The 19,587-nt window shown below is 44.0% G+C and overlaps 1 protein-coding gene across 1 annotated transcript in view; it reads right to left on the minus strand.

Moving 5' to 3' along the window:
* Positions 1-544: 544 nt before the first annotated feature.
* The window catches only part of EXT1 (exostosin glycosyltransferase 1), a gene marked incomplete at its 3' end in the record, with an annotated part of 178,096 nt that continues 159,053 nt past the window's right edge, over positions 545-19,587 (minus strand). The window contains exons 4-11 of the mRNA XM_080610863.1: positions 19,219-19,338; positions 14,224-14,356; positions 12,761-12,879; positions 11,958-12,053; positions 9,137-9,226; positions 5,244-5,404; positions 3,920-4,091; positions 545-730 (exon numbers count right to left, since the gene is read on the minus strand). Coding sequence (XP_080466989.1) covers positions 545-730; positions 3,920-4,091; positions 5,244-5,404; positions 9,137-9,226; positions 11,958-12,053; positions 12,761-12,879; positions 14,224-14,356; positions 19,219-19,338 — 1,077 coding nt within the window. The remainder of the gene's footprint in view (positions 731-3,919; positions 4,092-5,243; positions 5,405-9,136; positions 9,227-11,957; positions 12,054-12,760; positions 12,880-14,223; positions 14,357-19,218; positions 19,339-19,587) is intronic.

Genomic DNA, 19,587 nt, shown 5'->3' on the forward strand with positions numbered 1-19,587 from the left:
GCTATTGGCTGGGGGGAAACAGAAAAGGAAATTAAAAAATCAGAGTAAATGAGAACAAAGATTCTTGGTTCTGTCCTGCTTGTGCTCAGCTTGTCGCCAAACCCGCTGCATTTTCCACCCATGAGATTCAAGTGTTTAACTGTGCAGGGGAAAAGGAATGAAAACTGCATTGACAATCAAATGCACAAGAGAAAGAAATGGCAGCTTTGAAATACTCACACCCAACACGATGTTGATTAAAGAAAGAACTCTGTTTTTAATAGGGTTTTTTTTTTTTGATCATTAAAAAAGTTTAAACCTGCATAGCAATCATTTCAAAAATAATTATTTAATGTTCCATAATGAAACTGTACACGACCTAGTCTCAAGCGGCAGAAGCCTGCCGGGCGGCTGGGCGCAGTCTGGAGCAGCGCACCCCGGCATCCCAGCATTCCAGCATCCTGGCACGCCACTCGCCGGGGCCAGGCGCTTGCTGTCTCTGGCACAGTCTGGCTCCATGTGCTGATGGCCGCGCGGGGCGGCTCGGACCCCTCAGCAGCGCTCCTCAGAGTCGTTCAATGTCTCGGTACTTCTTTCTCAGGATGGAGACCTGGTCTTTAAAAAGGACAGGGTCGAGCCTCATCTGCGAGTGGATCAGCGGCATATAGCCAAACCAGCTGGCAAAAGTGTTCATGCAGCTCTGCCGCTGGGCGAAGTGGTCGGGGTCGGCCCAGCGTGAGGCCCGGGATGTCTGTGTGGAGACAAGAGCAGGAGTCAGACCTTAGCCATGACACAACACAATGGGGAATGTACAGCAGGAAAGGATGGGCATGAGGCCGAGCTGTGCCACGCTGCAGAGCAGCGCCAGGGCTCTGAGGTGGCTGAAATCCTTGGTGCATCGGGAGGAGAGTGGACAGAAGGTGAAGGGAGGTGATCCCGCTCCTCTACTCAACCCTGCTGAGGCAGGTTTGAGACACATCCAGAGTGCTGGGTCCAGTTCTTTCCTCCTCCATACAAGAAAGACAAAGAACTACTGGAGCGGGTCCAGTGGAGGGCCACAAAGATGATGATTATGGGTCTGGAGCCTCTCTCTTATGAGAAGAGATTGTGGAAGATGGGCCTGTTTAGTCTAGAGAAAATTGAGAGGGGATCTCATTAATGCATATATGTATCTCAAAGGTGGGTGCCAGGAAAACAGTGCCAGACTGTCTCCAGTGGTGACCAGTGACAGGACAAGGAGCAATTGCCACAAACTAAAGCACGAGAAGTTTCAAGTCAACATGAAGAAGAACTTCTTCACACTGAGGATGTCAAGAGCACTGAACAAGCTGGTCAGGGGCTGTGGAGTCTCCCTCTCTGGACACATTCAGAGCCTGCCTGGACACATTGCTGTGTACCCCGCTGTAGGTGGCCCTGCCTTGGCAGGACTGGATGATCTCCAGAGGCCCCTTCCAACCCCAGTGATTCCATAATCTGTGAAACCTGCTCGGTGGCAGGGTTTAAACAAGGCGAAGGACACGCTGGCTGCAGAAGTTGATGGTGATGGCGAGCCAGTTGACTTCCAAAGCAGTGCTGAAGGCAGCGCACCCGAGTTCAGCCATGAGCCAGCCTGACCCAGAGCATGACACGCGCCAGCAGCCCTCCCAAAGCCCTCCTGGATACTACTTCACCCCAACCCTTGCTTTTCTTTTCTCCCAAAACCTCCAGCTATTTCAGAGATAGAACAAGTCCTTAAAAACCACCAGGAAGGTCAAGAAGACTGCAGCTTCTCACTGGAGGAGCACAGCCAAACATAGACCTGCTGCTGCCCACAGCTTTCAGCCATAGGATGAAAACACGCTGCAATGGTTTCTCAGGTTAAAAACACACTTTTGCAGTCCAGATCTGCAGAAATTTATACACAGATAATTTTTACCAGCTTCTAATTGAGCTCAGTGTAAGTCCTTAAGTACTTGGCATTACTCATGCGTGTAAATGTCCCGCAGGGACAAGCAGGGTGCTTCCAGGAACCCCACTGGCTGAGGCCAGTGCATAAGACAGCGCTGCCTTATGGACAGAGAGAATTAACTGGAGTTCTCCATTACATCATGTTAAACCCTAACCCAAGGAAAAGACCATAGTCTTTGCATGCATACATGCAAAACACTATGGCCTGATATTCCAAAACTCAGTGCAGCTGTAGTTCCTATGAAAACCCATCAAAACTCAGCACCTCTGGAAAAATAAGGCCTTAACAGCTTTGAAGCAGTTACTATTCTTTATCTGTACCTAAACTAAATTTATAAACATAATAAAACTATTATTTAAGATAAAGTATGAATGCTGAGAACCTAACGGGTTTTTGTGCCACTTCTCATGCATCTCTCTTTAGCACTTACGTTTTCACTATACTTTAGAAACAAATACAGATTAATAAACTCGAAGTATGCTAACTGGAACATGAAGAAACTGGTAAAGTCAGGGACTTGCCAAATGAATGCTGTATCAGACTTGATCTTTGTCCAAGGCCTGCCCAGTTTTGCTCAAGTGGTAGGTTATAATGTGCATTGATTATAACGTGCATTGACTACAGATTCTTATTATACCAAGCCACTACAGAGCAAGCAAAAGCTTGTTGCTAGAGGATTATAGCAGACATTCTGGCCATTAACAGTGAATTTCCATAGCACCATTAATCTGTGTCACAACACCGAGGTTATGTTAATTTTTTATTTGTCTTTCAAGGAATTATGAACATGGTCCATTACATTTCCCAAAGCTGCAGGAACAACTTGTCTTTAGGACAGAGTTATAGTTCATGGCTGACTCATGTCACCCGTGCTATAAGAAGAAAAATGGATGTTCAGACTTTGCCAAACAATCAGTGCACGGCCCTGTGGAGAGGTGAACCTCAAACTGGAAGCAATAGGCACTTTCTGGATGGCACTTTCGTGTACACAGAAGGACTCCTGGGTACCCAGATGAGTCAGAATTGCTGAATGCTACCTATACCTCATATGAAACACAATGGCATACAGATAGGCAGGGCAGCCTACAAACTGGCATGGCCACTCCCCAGTCAAAGATCCAAGTAATGCTAACAGGAGAAAATGTGAGAGGAAAATAGTGGGCCCCTTCTTTCTTCTGCCCCCCCCCCCCCCCAAGTAATCATGGTAGTGTTCATAGTGAGGATCACAAACACCATGACATCACGCATGGTAGGCTGTTTAGGACTTGCAGGTCTTGCAGGACTTGCTGTTCCTCCCATCCCTCTCCCACACAGGGCAGGAGGAAATGTGACCTCAGGTTACCCTGAATCTCTGTTATTGGAAGGTATATGCATTTCTGCAATTACAGAGTGCTTATCCAGTAGCTGGAAGAGGATCTAAATCAAGCATTTCATGACTGCTTGTGAGTGATGGCATGACCACAGCACAAAATGTTCCTTGTAGAAAAAGCCCTTGCATATCACAAATTACCTCTGTTGTGACAATCTGATGTCAGTGCTTGAATCACACTGTATGCTTTACAATAGCACAGGGACAGCCTAGTACACTGTATTAATTAATAGTAATAAAAACCAGAAAAGTTTTCTAGAATTTACTTCCGCCTCCACCATCCCACGACTAGGTCTTAGGTCTAGAGTTAAATATTCTAGTTTCATTAGAAAACTAGAGTTTAACTGAAATTCGGTCACCACAATTATCAGTTCCATGAGTTTGGGATCACTGTGAATAACACTGAGAAAACTATGAAGACCAGTGGTCATCCATACTAGATGTTTGCCATTTCTCCTTTTCTTTCATTATAATAAGCATATCTAAAGTCTATTTACACTCCTGCTAAACTAAAAACTGCAAGAGAAATGACAGAATTGCATCGCTCTGTAAGCCTAACCTAGAAGTCAAGCCATTACATTATCAATACTTCCCTACTGCTAAAACATGCTGTGGATACATACCTGTCCCATCATGGTCTCCTTATACTGTTTTTTCTGTGTTACTTTGATTGGAGGCAATTTTGTCACAGCTGACACCAAAAAATTCATTAGAATGTCCTCACAATTGGCCAGTTGGTCCACCATATTCTTTAGGCTGGCAGGCAGGTAATGAGTGTACAGGTAGTGATAATATCTGGAAACCAACAGCAGCGTTATTAACACAAGTCACTGGGCTTTCAGGGATTACCAATTCCAGGAAATGTCTATCTCAATTCAGACACAAGTTTGGTACTCAACTCTGCCTATGCCACTTCTTTTCTTCAGCCTCGAGCAAGAAGAGAGAGCAATTCAGTGTCTCATCAAGACATTAAATAGTGCTAATGGAGAAACAAAACGTGCCTTTTTTGTAACTGGGCTGAAAGAACTAATGCAGACCTAAGTATCAACATAATGGAGGAGCACGGAAGAGAGCACCACATTGCTACAATGTGATAGACAACATGGATGAATTCATCCTCCACTGCTTCTTTCCAAGTTGTTCAGTTGGAAAGAACACTATTACACCAGCCTACTACTGTCCCTACCATCCTTGTGGATTCTCCATTCCCGGAATTGTTCAAGGCCAGGTTGGTTGGGGCGCTGAGAAACCTGGTCTAGAGAAAGGTGTCACTGCCCAGGGCAGGGGGTTGGACCTGTATGATCTTTAACGTTCCTTCCAACCCAAACCATTCTATGATTCTTACTGTTGAATTTATTCTCCTTTGGGCCTGTATCATCCCCCATGGCTTGTCTTCTCCTTTGCAGGGATGTGTATTAGATACTCCAGAATTTGCTGACTTTTTCCTAACATCTAGAGAGGTCTTTGGTCTGCTGAAGCCCTAACAAAAGGGTTTTTTTCCAACATGCTGCAGTATGCTGATCTGTGACGTGTCCACTGTACTTCATTTCTAGAGTAGCCAGGAGACTTTGCAGTCTGCATATGTCAGCCAACACATACCCAGAGCTGGTCTGGAAGTAACCTCCCTTCTGCTACGCTACAGGCCATTCAGCAGAGCAGCTTAATGAATTTGGGAACTCTTTGAAGTGTGTAATTCCTGATGTTAAAAAGAGCAGTCCGGCTGCTTCAAAATACAAGTGACTTCAAAGAGACCAAACAAGCGCAGTAATGATTACCAGATCCCCAGAGCTAAACCAAGAACTTAAATTATTACCCCATGAAAAGTAGACCCATTTATTATCTTTTCATTTTTTCCCCCTCCCCGGAAGAATGTTTTCACCCCCTCTTCCCACCCCCCTTACTATTTTGTTTCATACAGAAGGAGGACAGCAGATGCTCGGTTCTTACTTGTGGTAAATAGCAGCTCCTGTCAATACCATGGAATAGTCATTAGTCCATTTGGAGGTATACCCCCACCTCTCCTTAGTGTTGTCCCAGAAGTGACTGCGAGCAGGGTACCCTACAATCCTCTCTGGAAAACTCTGCCAAACTGTAAAGGCAAAATCCACCTGCAGACAAAGGCACAGGCCAAATGAACACCGAAATGGCTTCAACAAATGTCAACAAAACAAAATATTACCTTGCCACTAATTTGTAATTCAGAATCTTGGAACTGTTGCAAAACGTTAATTCCATGTATGCATCAGTAAATTAAACTGACTGCTTGACATTTTGCCCTGTAATTATGCACATTTTAATGGTTCCTGTTAAAGAGAGTTTAGAGCATCGCAGTATTACATTAACATTTTCAAGCTTGCCCTTTACACATCAAACCTTTTCTAGTTACAGAAAGAATGGGCGTAGGTGCATGTATTTTTACTTAGATGAAATATAAAGTGGTAATAGCTATGTGGAAAACTGAAACTTTTGCACATCTTTGTACATCTCACCAACCATCTCGGTCTGTTAACGCAAAGCTTGGAAAACCAGGAGTCAAGCACCTTAAACTATAAGGGTGGGTCAGTGAGATTAGAACAGGCAATCAGTAACAAGTCCTTTTATATTTTCCATCCATTTTGAGCCTTTAAGGACTGTGCACGTCGCACTTTTAAGGCTGTCTATATGACCAAGATATTTAAACATACAGCCTAATAAACAGGAATGCAAGATTCCCATGTAGTTAAATGGCTTTAGAAGCCTATACATTAAGGAAAATGCTCAATACTGTATGAGCCACAAGAAGATGTCAAATGCTGCCAACAGGGATTTTTCTGTTTATTTTATTGTCTTGCTGCAACTACTTTAATAACTCAGATATCTGAGAATTGAAAAGGTGATAGGATGCTGCTATCCCAGGATCCCTCCAAACAAATCCTGGCGACACCAGGAAAGGGATGATTTGGGTCATTTGCAGAAGGCCTGTCGGCACTAGATTTGAAAGGAAATTGGTAAAAATACACATGGGAAGATTGTGACCACTGTGAAGCTGGATGGTTGAAGTCTCTCCAATTCAACTTAGATTCTGGAGCTTGAGCTGGATCGAGATTTTAAAAAGAGCTATAGACAATTCTAGCTGCCCCAGTCCAACCCAGGAAAATGGGTTTTGTATCTGCACTGCACTCCGATTTCCCTCCCGTACCAGAGGGACCTAAAACTGCTCAAAAATGCTCAAAAAACCTCCCAAGAACCCAGCCAAAGTCAAGTGTGTAGAGGTTAGATAAAGAATAGCTGCTCTGAGAACAGTCACATTGTGTGATTACTGCCAGACTTCTCACATTTACAAGTGTTTTTATGAAACAGAAGAGTCACACATGTACTGGAACACAAAGTTAGGGACTGGTTATTTTCTTTCAAGCTGTTTCAAGGAATCTGAGGCCAACTAGAAAGACAATGTGCACAAACCAGTTACCGTTGTGATAGTTCTGATCTCATCCAAATCAATACCACATGAAAGAGCTAAAGTGGTTGGGTTTCTTTTTTTTCCCTGTAAAGGCCTTTCCCATAAAACGTGACATCTGTTTTCTTTAGCAAAGTCTGAGAATCTCAAATAAATAACAAAGCAGCTGCATTTGGTGCCCTCACTTGTGCTTTCAAGTATTGGTCCAGGGAGATGCACTAAAGCAACCACCATAAGAAAAATTTCCCTTTAAAAGAAATCCCCAGTCACCATCCTGTATCATTTCCCAGCATCATCACTCAGCTGATCAGCAGGAAAAGCCAACCATGCTGCCAGTCTCTGTATCACTTCTGACCCGTGCTGATTTCTAATTACTTCCCAGGCAAACATCCCTCTGCTCACATGAGACAGCTTCCCTCATAAGAGCCATCATGTGCCATTCTGTTGTAAATGGAAAACCTCTACTGCACTAGAGCTGGACAGTGTGGAGGATGTGCTTGGTAACGGCTCCTCTCAACAGGAACGTGATCGTGTTTGACCACATTTCTAAATTGCCTTTTCTGGGCTCTGAAATTGCCACAATGACCACCCATGAGCAGCTAATTTCAAGGGAAGCTTCACACAAAAAGCCTCACGTCAGTGTTTCAATATACTGTTTCTTTGCCTAAGCTGTACGACAGGGAAGTGAAGCAATAGAAAGGCCCCAATTCCGCACAGAGAGCCACCAAAGACAGCTGCTGTCCCTGTCACCCGTGCAGAGGCACGCTGAAGCTGCAAGGTTGATGCTAGCAAAAGCTGCCTGGTTGGTTCTCTGCAGCACACGGGACACTGGGGCTCATAGGGCCAATATCCTCCATGCAAACATGCAATATCAGCTACAAGTTGCTCACAGGAGGGAGGAAGCCACAAAGAAATGTGTATGTTGTCTCACACAACAACAAATATTTGTGTTTCAGAATGTTTAGGGGAAAGCAGGGCCAAGCCAAATGAGAAACACTATTTACTTCATATGCGTTCCAGAAGCCTGAATGACTCCAAAGTTTGGATGATGACTAAATACCAGTCAAAACAAAGCAAAGCCCCAAATCCTTATGAAATCCACCGGCTGGATTGCTGTAAATACCACCTCAGTGCAATGAAGTGCATGAGAGGTCTTACCATGGCCCCCAGGGCAGCCCAGATGGGACCCTTCAGCCTGAGCAACAACCTACTTGGGAAGCCACTGCTGGGATAAATGCTTTTTACTGGTTTTGGGGTGTTTTGGCTGTGCAGGGCTTTGCACACAAGTGTTTTGGCAGCACCGTATTGCCCCTCATCTAGCAGAAACTACTAAGGTGTAATCTTGGTATCAAATAGGTTTAACGCCAACTTCTTCCATCTGTGCAGCAAAAGAGGGCTAACCCTGGCTGCTTCTGGAGCAGTCTAACCACAGCACCATAAATCCGTACTAGGGAAAAGAGTGGTTGCTATTTCATCCTTCATTTAAATCCATCATTTCATCCATCATTCATTTAAAATGAATTCAATGACATCTTATGGTACACAGCAGTGACTGGTGACCAATGTCAAGCATATCTTCACTGACATATAAGTAGTGGTAGCATCAGTGAAAGACCCTTACCACTGAAATAAAGCTTTTTTATAAATGTGAACTGGGGAGAAGGGAATGGCCATGAACATGGGGAAAAAAAGGGAAAACCAAGAAAATCAAGTTTTTCAAGCTATTCCCTGGCCATCATTAATAATGTATTTCCCAAATACTGCACTTTATATAAATTGTCATCAGTTTCCCCTGTGTTTCTCAGGAAGAGGTTCCAGAAATCAATACTCATCCCAGTTGTAAAAATTGGTTTTCTACAGTATGTTTCTTTTCTTAGCACTCTCTTGCTCTTGGCACAAACACTCCAACATCTAAACTAGCAAAGCTCTCCAGTTTTATGGGGTGACAATGGTGAGAGAGTATTCCTCAGTGAAATCCTGCACCAGAGTGGAAATGCTCTTTTGGAGTGACAGCATTCCCTTGCTGCTGACACCCCTTCCCTTCCCACCTACACCCTACTGATAACATGGGGGAGAAAAGCTACCCCAATCAGGAAAGTGAGAACAGAGTATTAAAGCTGACTGCTCTTGACTGCCTACACCCGCCTGCAGCTATGTTACTAAAATAATAAGGAACGGAAGAGCCATATGCTAATGATGAGCCAATTAACCAGGGCAAAAAGCTCCTCTGATGGCAGGCAGTGGCAGGGTTGCTGAAACAAGTGCAACATGTTAAATCTGAGGAACGTGGCAGGAAATCTTACAACAGTTGCTCACTGACAAAGCCAAGAGAAGAACTTATCTGCTGTGCTCAGGCTGAGATGAGGAGCCAAGCAGACTCCCCCAGGATGACAGGGACCCTTACCTCAGTGGTTGAAAGCACGGTGTCCTCATCCAGGCTTAGCACTGCATCTGTCACTATGTTGTCGTAGGGTAGGAAGCGACTGCTCATAACCTGTGGGTATCAAAGGCAGGAAGGGGAGGAAAAAAAAACCACCTGAAGGACTCATTTCCAAGAGAAATTCTCCATTTTATTCCCCACTCTTATCTCCTCTTGTCTGATGTACATCACATATCTCTGTCTGACAGAAAGGACCCTTCAGCTCAAGAGTGAAATGATATCTACTGTCAATTTCATCACCCCATCAGTCAGCCTACACCTACCTGAGGAGCAATCCCTGATCAGACCCCCCTCTTTGGAGCAGGCTCCTCTCCTCTCGTGACAAATTGCAGTGGTCTGTACTGAGGATTAGATGTACCTAGAGTTTCATTAGGGAGGAGTTTTTCCCTGGTAGCTAGGATTGTCCCTCTGCTCTCCTACAGGGTGTAAGGAGCAAAGATGACTGTTGATAAGGACTCTGCAGCATTCATAAGGTGATGCAGCTGGGAAGACAAGCAGTCCAGGCTGTGTGTGAAGGGCATTATGCTACCAGAATGGTTCCCCTGTAAAGTGGTACAGCTCCATCTCTGTGCTATTGTATCCACAGGGAGCTGCTGCCAAATGGTGTAACATCCTCCATCAGAAAAGGAAAATATGCTAAAGAACATGTGTATCAGCTGAGCTTCCCTGCCTCAAGAATTACATTGGTATTGTAGCATTTTAAAAAGTCACATATAAATTATATATATATAGCTATATATATTTATAAGAAAAATAAGCTTTTAAAAACTATGTCAGGACAGTTCTCAAAGTAATAGGAAATAGATCAGCAAGCGGAGATCAAAAAGGTAACAACGAGAAATGAGAATCCGTATGGTTTCTTTAGCAGACTAATTAGCACCTTTTGAGAACTGATGAATAGTAACAAGGACACAACACGATTTGTTTCCCTCATTTGCTGTGAAAAATAGCCCGCTAGTTAATAGACTTCTTTTCCAATTTATTATCCAAGAAAACACTACAAAAATCAGGCCCAGTAAGAGGGAATCACTGTATGGAAACAGGCAGATGGAGCAGTTTTACATGTCCCTCATAAAAGGCATGAATGGTTCTGCATCCCCTGCAACCTCTTTGGAAGCAAGTTTTTGGAATCTATGCCTTGATTCAGAAAACGCTCTGCCTCCACAATCAGAATGCTCCTTGTGTGTGTCTGGGGAGTATTCCTGCATCACTACAGTGGCCCTCATCCAGGGAGGCAGTGGCTGTGAGGAAGTGGTGATCTAGCTGGGGCAGGTGGTTTTGCTTTGCTTACGCTAAGGCAAAGCTGAGGAAGCAGTCAGCAGGAGACCTGGGTTCTCAGACCACCTCTTTTACAGACAGTGTAAAACTGTCAAATAGTACAAGAGTTAGGACTACCCTTGTATTTGCTTTTGTAGCTAAAGCTCCCTTTTGTAAAATGGGTGTGATAATACACCTTGATTTCATGGAGAAGAGTGAAGGTTAGGTAAAGGCAGACCTCTGCGCTCACCTGCACGGAGTAACTGTGCCTGCCAGTATGCTGCAGTTAAGTCTGAAGATGAAAATCAGCTCCTTTGTGCAACCTTTGAATTGCACTGCTCTGGCTCTGCAAGCTTTGTCCAAACAGCTTTTCGGTGCAAGAAGCCATTTGGGCATATGTTGGGATATTAGAGGAAGAGACTGTCCACTATAAACACACCTTTGTGTACTCAGGAGACTCATTTGTAATCTAAACAGTGCTTGGGGCCAATTTCTACAAACACTGTAGAACTGGTCAGATATTTTCTCCTCCATCTCGCCTCTGTAAGTTTTCCAAAATGAAAGGAAAAAACCCCACAAATTTCGAAAGGCTCAGAAATCACTGCAGCCTTTCTTGGCCCTGCAGCAACTCCCCAGATACTCTTTACACGGCCAGCTAAAGCAAGAGCCATTAGTTGTCAACCTCGCAGGGCTCTTGCTTTCCCCTTGTTAAGGTGGCTGGGGGAAAAGACCGAAGACAGGACTATAAATTCAAATTAGGATTACACTGACAAAGCAATTACAAGTTCCCTTTGTAAACGTAAGAGCCATCTGACAGAGACTGCAGAGGGGACCAGCCAAAATCCATCTCAGTCAGAGTCCAGAAGCAGTTAAGTCCTGTTCTCAGGCCTGCATTTGGAACAGAATCATCTGCTTCAGCGTGGATTTTAAACAACCCCTATTCTCTCATCTAGGTGGTGTCTATTGCAACTTTGTGGAAGTAAAAAAAATAAGTGCGTGGCACAGCAAGAGATGACATGGTGGTTTTGTTCCCACACAAGTGTCCCTCTTTTATAGTGGTAGGATTCCATCACCGGCAGCAGTACCCTACAAGGCCATAAGAGAAGGCACTTTTCAAAGGCAATTTAATACCATTCATGCTCATCTCTCCTCTGCTTTTGAATCCACAGCTAACTCCCAAACCCAGCATGTGGCTGCTCAGACTCAATGAATCCAGCTGCATCATACCTTTGATGCACCTGCAGAGACAGAAATCTCCAAAGATGGGGTCAGCACTACCTACTTTTGAGGCCACATTTCAAAACTGTGTCCCACCTGTGCATCTCAGATTCACGGCATTAACTGCCATACTGATGATTTCTGAGTGCATGGGCTTCATGCATGAAACACGAATCTGTGCCCAAGCTGGTACAAAAGGAACTGTCACAACTGTGGGAACTACAAAGGTTTCACCAAAGCAGTTGGAAAACTAAATTCTGGTCTCACTGGAGAATACAGGCAACCTTTTACCATGCTTCTCTCTACCTACCTTGCTCTCTCCTTCAATGACTATGACAGGCACAGAAGTGGCAGGCCAGCGGTGTTTGGCTGGGAGGGGTTTATCACAATTCCATAAAACAATAATCTGAAAGACAATATTGGACCATGATCAGAGATCTTTGTGGCAATGCAGTCCAAACACTAAGGTCTCAGATCTCCAGACAGAAACGTTAAATTCAAGTTAGGAGTTTCAAAATCAACAACAAAGATACAAATCTGTATAAAAATAGCACTTCCTACAGTAATTTCACCCATCCCAGCTATTTACAATATATGTTCTCTCAGTCAAATATGGGCTGGACAGCAGCTCAGGAAGTCTCTATCTCAGCCAGGCCATACGGATGTAACTGATTTACTTTGGCTCTCATTAAAGGCTAAACCACTCATGACACTCCACTGCAAGAGGGTGCTCCCACTGAACTCCCCAGGGTTTCTTCTAGAGAAGCCAAAATCCTGGCACTGCTGAGACTAAGAGCCACAGTGGGAGGAAGGAAGATCACATAGGGGCTCTTGAGGCACAGACATGCTTTTGCAGCTTGCAGCACACATCATCCTCATCTTTAAAGTGCAGACACTATTTTACCTGCCTCATGAAGCAAAGGGGTTTAATGACTGTCTCTATTCCACTCCCACCATACTCAGACAGACAGCAGGAATATCAGAGAGAAGAAACATCAAAATTAAAACAGGGGATCAAAACAGGACTGAGAAGATCTGAAGTCAGGAGACTTTTCACTCCTGGGACAGTAGTTTTGTCTCCGGTGTGACTGACAGTCAAACAGCACTGCTTACCTGTGCACAGTACTGGGACTTGGCTACAGCAACCAGGAGTTTCAGCACAGGCTGAGATTGGGAAACCAGGGGAGTTACTGCATGGATAACGGCAGTGAATGTGGAAAGAGGCTTCAGACCTGGAGTGAAGAGATATGTGTTCAGTAAAGACAAAGCTGCCCCCGTTAGTACAGATTAAAGGACTCTGGAGATGGAAAAATAATCTGCACTTAATGCAAACCTTGCCATGTTTTTTTAGGCCATATCCTTTTGTCTCGGGTACTAGGAACACCAGATGCTTCAGAGAAGATCACACTTCCCTTTAACTCCCACACCCTCTGAAATCCCTGACTTCAACACAATTACTGCCTTTTCTTACTCACTATTTCCACAGATGTCCTGCAATCACTTTCTTTCATCCAGTTTGTCCCATGGATAATATTGACATCTAGCTTCTTCAACCAAATGCCTTTCTTGACAGGGGCTCTGTTTTGCTGCACAGCTCTGGATGTTTGATGTTTTCTACTGATTATCTCCACAACTTCCAGAAGCTTGTTCAGTTTCCTGAGTTCCTTTACAGCCTCTCACATTTTTGCTCTTTCTGGGTCGATCCCCATTCACATGCACCTTCAGTTACCTCCTGAGCTGATAATTGTGCTTGCAGCCTTGCCTTCCATTCTGATATTTTTGTCTCCCTAAGATTGCCTTTTCTGCCTGAAATAACAGATCCTGCTGGCATCTACCCTTCATTACTGCTCTCAATCTCATCTAAATTCATCTGTGTGGGGTCAAAGTCGTTTTTCATCAAAATTCCCACAGAAACCTTCTTCTCCCTTTTTAACTGTGAATTTTTAGCAGGTGAGCAGTACAGATCCACACAAGTGGGATGGCACAGGCTGAGCCAAAAGCAGCAGCAGTCTGGGAAGCAGGATCACTTCTGCCTGCAGGCACATTCTCCTGCAGAACTCATTGTTTAAGCTCCGCTTCAGAAAAAACCATAAACCTGAGCTCTATTCATTCCTTCTAGTAGGATCCATATGAAGACACATATATGGAGAATAAATTACATGGAGAATAAATCCATGCCAACTATGCGCTCCAATAACAAGCGTCATGGGTAAATCACCACTTTTCCAATTTGCCAAGCACAAATAAACAAAGAAAGCAAAAAGCTATTCCTAGTATGTCCCCTCAGGCCACGAATGGGTCAGCAGCTCAGGCATTAATTACTGGCAACTGAAAAGTATGAAGGGACATATATTTTTTTAAAGCAATCTTTGCAAGCGAGAGGCACATGATGCATGTTGATACATCAGAGACATTCCAGTCTGCGGTGGTCAGGGAAGACTGAGACAGGATAAACACAAAGCATCATTAACTAGAAATGAATGGTAAATCACCTGCCACATGCTACTCGAAGATCAAATGCCAAATGCCTACTAGAAATTCCTAATACCATTAGATTATAGCAAGGATTCACTCACCGAGATTAGCATAGTAGTAAGGAAAATCTCCCAGATATGAGGAATACTGTGGCAGTACAAATAACCCTCCAGGATGTTTGTTCCATATTAAGCTGTTACGTGATATGTGCTTAAATATTCTGTCCTGAATAATCTGGAAAACAAGAGAGGTAATGATGTTTAAATAGGCTGTAACAGTCACTGGTAGAAGCTTCGGGGACTCCAGCTGACCGGAATCATCACCCATTCTGCAAAAAGCTGAGGCACACAAATTACTAAACATTCCTGCTTAATCTCTCTTAAAATGGCACAGAACCTGCACACTTGGACACCACTTCAGCAGCTCAGGCTCTGTGCAATAGGTTTCAGAGTACCTCATTAGTCCCTCTGGAACTGGAGACCTTGCATTTCATTGCATTCTGTATTTTAAGACAAATATTTTGTCTATTAGAGTGTCTTAGCAGTTGTAAGCCTGATTAGTTCATTGTCAGTTTTACTACCCAGGACTCACAGAAGATAATTATTTGAGGACGGCATTACAGAGCTAGGTATTATTTTGAGATAATGAGAGCATTCAAAACCACAAAGACTTTCAGCAAATCAGGCTGCACTAATTATTCATTTTTGCTTAATTATAAAGGGATATTAGCATTCAGATACGTCACTGATTCCACATCTCAGTTCTACAACAGTCCCTTGTTGGAAGAAACAGAAAAAGGTATTTTGGCAACTATCGTCTGTCTCTGTAGAGGGCCACAGACATAGATTCCTAGATTTTTAAGGTCAAAACAGATTGCTAGGTCATCTACTTTATCATCTGGCCACAAAAAAAACCATAAAAAAGATACAAGGCTTTGTATTTATAAAACTACAGTTACTTCACAACAGATGCCTGTAAGCAAGAGCCACAGTGGCTCTTACACTGATGGGAGCTTTTTCAAACTTGCTGCAAAGGCACAACAAGGTTCAGTGGTGGGAAGCTGTAACTGGACAAATTCAGCCTCCAAATAAGCTGCAGTTTTCTAAGTGCAATCTGCTGTTGAGCCATATGTTCTTGCTTCCCTCAGAGCATAAGAGGTTGGCAAGTCAGGAGATGGGGCATTGCAAAGGGCCAGGGGGTGATGAAGAAAGAATTTTCCCCTAAGTCAGCTAAGCAGGATTGCCTTGCCTTCTCCTGCAGCTTATTTGCCATCTCCTAAGGAGATTTCATGGAACTGGCAGTTTATGCACTGCACAGGGCTCAAGTGCCAAGAACACGGTTGCTTCTCCTAACTTAATATCTCTAGCCTTAATATAGGTATAGCTGGGTAAAAATCCATGGGTCTGAAGTTGGACTAAATCTGATCCCTCATCATTCATTCTGGCCTTAAAATCTACGAAACTAAAGATGTACACCCACAGCACAGGAAAAACCAAAGCAAGCAAAAAGACCCAACACAAGCTGAACGAAAGCAGCTGCTGGAGTCTAAACAAGCTAAAATCTCTGTAAGCAGCTGAGTTCAGGGACATTTGGTCAATACAGAACCATGAATAAGTGTTAGCATGAGCAGTTTTTTTCCTGGAAGTTTTGATTGCCATGACAAGAACACATTAAAACACCAGTTACATTGTGCTAGACAATTCATTGCTGGTGGCAATATACGCACTGCTAAACTGGGGCAAATGCTGGGCATTTGCATGCTTGTCTGAATTCTGCCTACAGCCAATTACCATAGCTAATATGCACTAATTCGCTCACTTGAGTAAGTTAATTTAAGGGGTTTTTTTGGTCTTTGAATAACAGACTGAGGATGTATTTCCTTCACTGACAAGAGCGTATCCGAGTATTTCTGCTTGGAAAATTAGGTGTATCAGTTGTCAGATCTCCTGCGTGGTAGTGAGGAGAATCAAAAAAGGATGATGGCTCTTGTTTCTCCATCTGCCAGTTATGCCACTAAACAAAACCAGAACCCAGAAAGTACATATTGTCAAGTGTTTACCACAAAGTCTAAATATTACAGCTCCCTCCTCCCGCATTCTCAGAACTGGGGCATAATCAGGTAAGGAGAAGTCTGTGAATTTACATGGTCAGGTGGTTTTCAGAGACAGTGGAGTTTTCCATTGTGCTGGCCGCAAGGGAAACACATGACTGGCATTCAACACACCCGAAGGGAGCTCACCTCTAACCGGAGCAGGGCCCCAGTGCCATCCTGCACACCAACCTCAGCAGCACCAGGCTGGGGAGCTGCCCGCAGTGGTTTATCACAGTTAACAAATGGAGGATTAATTTATCACACTCCTGGCTTACAAAAGGAGCCTAGCTGTCTGTCATGACAGAGAGGAGAAAAGACAACTTGGCAGAACCAGAACAGGAAAGTGTAAAAACAGATAATGTGGAGGGCCGATCAATTAAAATGCAGAGTGTACCACACTGCGCATATTGTACAGGCAGACAGCAGTTACACGGCCTCTCTAATGATGAGGCATGACAGGAAGTTTAATAAGAGAAGGAAGAGGTTACGATCTGGTGAGATCTCCCTTTTCTTTTTGGAATTCATTAATAGTCCAATATTTTCGTCTCCCTCATCCTCACACTTCAAAAAGCTCACATATTGCCTTAATCACTGCTGCTCCTCAACATGCCCCGGCCAAGCATTCAAACATTCCTTGCCTGTACTGTCTCTCTCCTCTCCTGTTCCCCAGGGGAGGACTGCACACCACAAAGGGATTTAGGGATATTTCGGGTTTCTTTCCAGAGAAGACCAAGCTGAAAATGTGCAGATTTCCTAGAGCACATATCTGGGTAGTGTTTGCAGCAGTCCACTGCTGTGCTGCCAGCACTTCCACCCACCAGCCTGCAGCAGACGTTTCCCAGCCCACACCATGTCCATGGCACTGAGCAGCTCCTTTATGCCTGCAGTATGGGATTGGTGGCCAAACGATTCAAACCTCTTCTTCTGGGCTGTCAGCTGTTTGCCTTAGGGCACCAAATGCTGCAAGAAGAACAAGGACCTTTAAACTTTCAGTGGTGTGCAGGATAAAGGCCAGAGGAGAGCTGTGATGTCCTTGCAGACACCTGGTGAAGACCTTACTGACATCCTCATACATGGAGATGTACTGGCAGGAAAAGTGGTTATTGTGGTGATGTGTAGCATTATCAGAGCACTCTTGATGTAACAGAGTTACAACAGAAGATGGGTACCATCCATCAGAAAAAAAAATAATCCTGCTAGGAATCTACTTCCAAACATCAAATTTGAAGAAGAGGATATACTCCTGCTGGGAGATTTCGGACACACAAATAAAATCACTCTCAACTGCTTTACTCCTTTCCTAAGGAAAAGTTAACTCCAGCCTTTATCTAGGCAAATTGAAATGTGAAATGAGCATCTGTTCAGGAGAACAGAATTCCTATTAGCTGTCTCAAAAATCCAGGGGAGTTCTGAATTAAAAAATGAACAAAACCCACCTCAAACCAAACCCACCCTTGCAAACAAACGAGAAAACAGCCTCAACACCAGGCATACATTACTTGGTTTCATTAAATTTAACCTTCCAGGAAGACTTTTGTTTTCACTTTAAGTTCTTCCCCTCTGAGAGGAAGTTCCACCTTGATGGTTGCCCACCTGCTTCAGCTTTATTATGGGTTCTGCTGTCCCCTGGGCACCTGCAGCCACATGGGTCAATGTGTCCCAAAGCAGTGCTAAAAACACATTGGTGAGAGCATTGGAGCTTGATGTGGCAGACACCCAGGCCAAGGGGGCTGCAGGTTATATCCCCTCCAGAGCAGTGCCAGCACAGGCAGAAGTACCAATCCTTACTGACAAGAGGGTGCGTGCTGGGAAGGCGCACCCTTGTCTGTCCCTCAGAGTGCTTCTGTAAGGGTAAATCAGATTGTAAGCAATGGCACACGGTCTTCCAGCTTTGTGAGTCTGATCCTGGCGTAGGCTGTGATAATTATCACCACTTCATCAGTGCTTATGGGGAGGCTGAGGATGCAGAGCATCTCCCAACAGGCAGCACAGATGAAGACACGCTCTTCCGATGGTGAGGAGAGCATTGTGAGGGTAGCTATGCCAGGGGCTCTGAAAACTTTCCTTGGCTGATTTTCTTTACTGGCACAGAAAATCCTAAGGGACTGTCTTAGCAGCAGCTGGAGGTAGATGAGCCACAGGCAACCTGTACAGCAGGCAGCAGCACTCATTTGCAGTTTTCCAGGGTAAGCAGGCACAGCGGGAAATGTGGAGCTTTACAACTGTGCACAGAGACGGATGCAATTGCAGAAGCATTAGCATAAGACGAATGCACTTGCACCTACAAAGTGAGGCACTTGCAGCGGTAAAAGTGTGTCAAAAATTTATGTGCAAAATTGCACAACAATTAGAAGCTAAACCTGCTTTTGAAATTGTCGCCTGGGCCCTACTTCTAAAGAGCCTTTCATCTCTCCTGCCTCTGAATTCAGAAAGCATTCTCTCCACATCTGAGCTCATCTGTCTCCCTGTTTAACAGCAGTCTAATTACGATTATTTATTAATATTTTATATGGATGATCAGGCCTTTCCCTTATGCTGTGTGTGAAGATAAGACACTGATTTACAAGCCCTCCCTTTTCCTTCAGCCAGAACAATAGCCCCATCACAAGGCATCAAAATGTTAAGGAATGGTCAAGGAGGAGCTCTACAGTAATATTTTTTCCAAAATAAGCTCCAGAAAGGTTTCTTAAAGAAACACATTCACTACTAATGACAAGAAGAGTGATTCATAAGCCATAAAGCCTTGCAAAGGCAAGATCACACACGACAACTTTTCCATGTGTTGGGTAGTTCCCATTTTTCACCATGGCAGTTTTCTAATGTGGATTTAGATAATGAAGAAAGCATTTCCTTAGGGGAGAAAACTGATCAAGAGTCTGAGCTTTCTGCCTAGTGACCAACTGTGTGCCATGAAAACCAAGGTCTGATGCCAGCAGAGGACAGGAGCAGCTGGACAGGTATGGAAACCTCTCTGCCTGGCAAGGTCCCAGGCAATTTTACTCACCTCTAGTGTAGTCAATACAATCTTCTCAACTGAAGAAAAATAAGCCTCCCACAAGAACTGTGTCTGCTGTCTAAGTGCTAGGATTTTATCCTGATGGATAGACCTGATTGTAGAAGGAATCTGTAATACAAGATGCAATATAGTCAGGACCTTCAGAAAACAATGCAATCTCATCAAATTAATATGCTGCTGACAAGCCCTCTCCTTATTTGCAAGCTGCACGGCTTCAGCACTCCTGTCCGACCCAGATGCGTGCTGCAACAGTTAAAGCCTTGATGTAAAATGAATGGGACACAACCCTTTATAGCCTTTGGTACGGAATATACGAGGTTTTCTTAATCTGCCTTCTTCTAGGTTTTGGTTGATTTA

The sequence above is a fragment of the Psittacula echo genome (assembly GCF_963264785.1).
Source record: "Psittacula echo genome assembly, chromosome: 2".
In the NCBI taxonomy this organism is placed as follows: Eukaryota; Metazoa; Chordata; class Aves; order Psittaciformes; family Psittacidae; genus Psittacula; species Psittacula echo.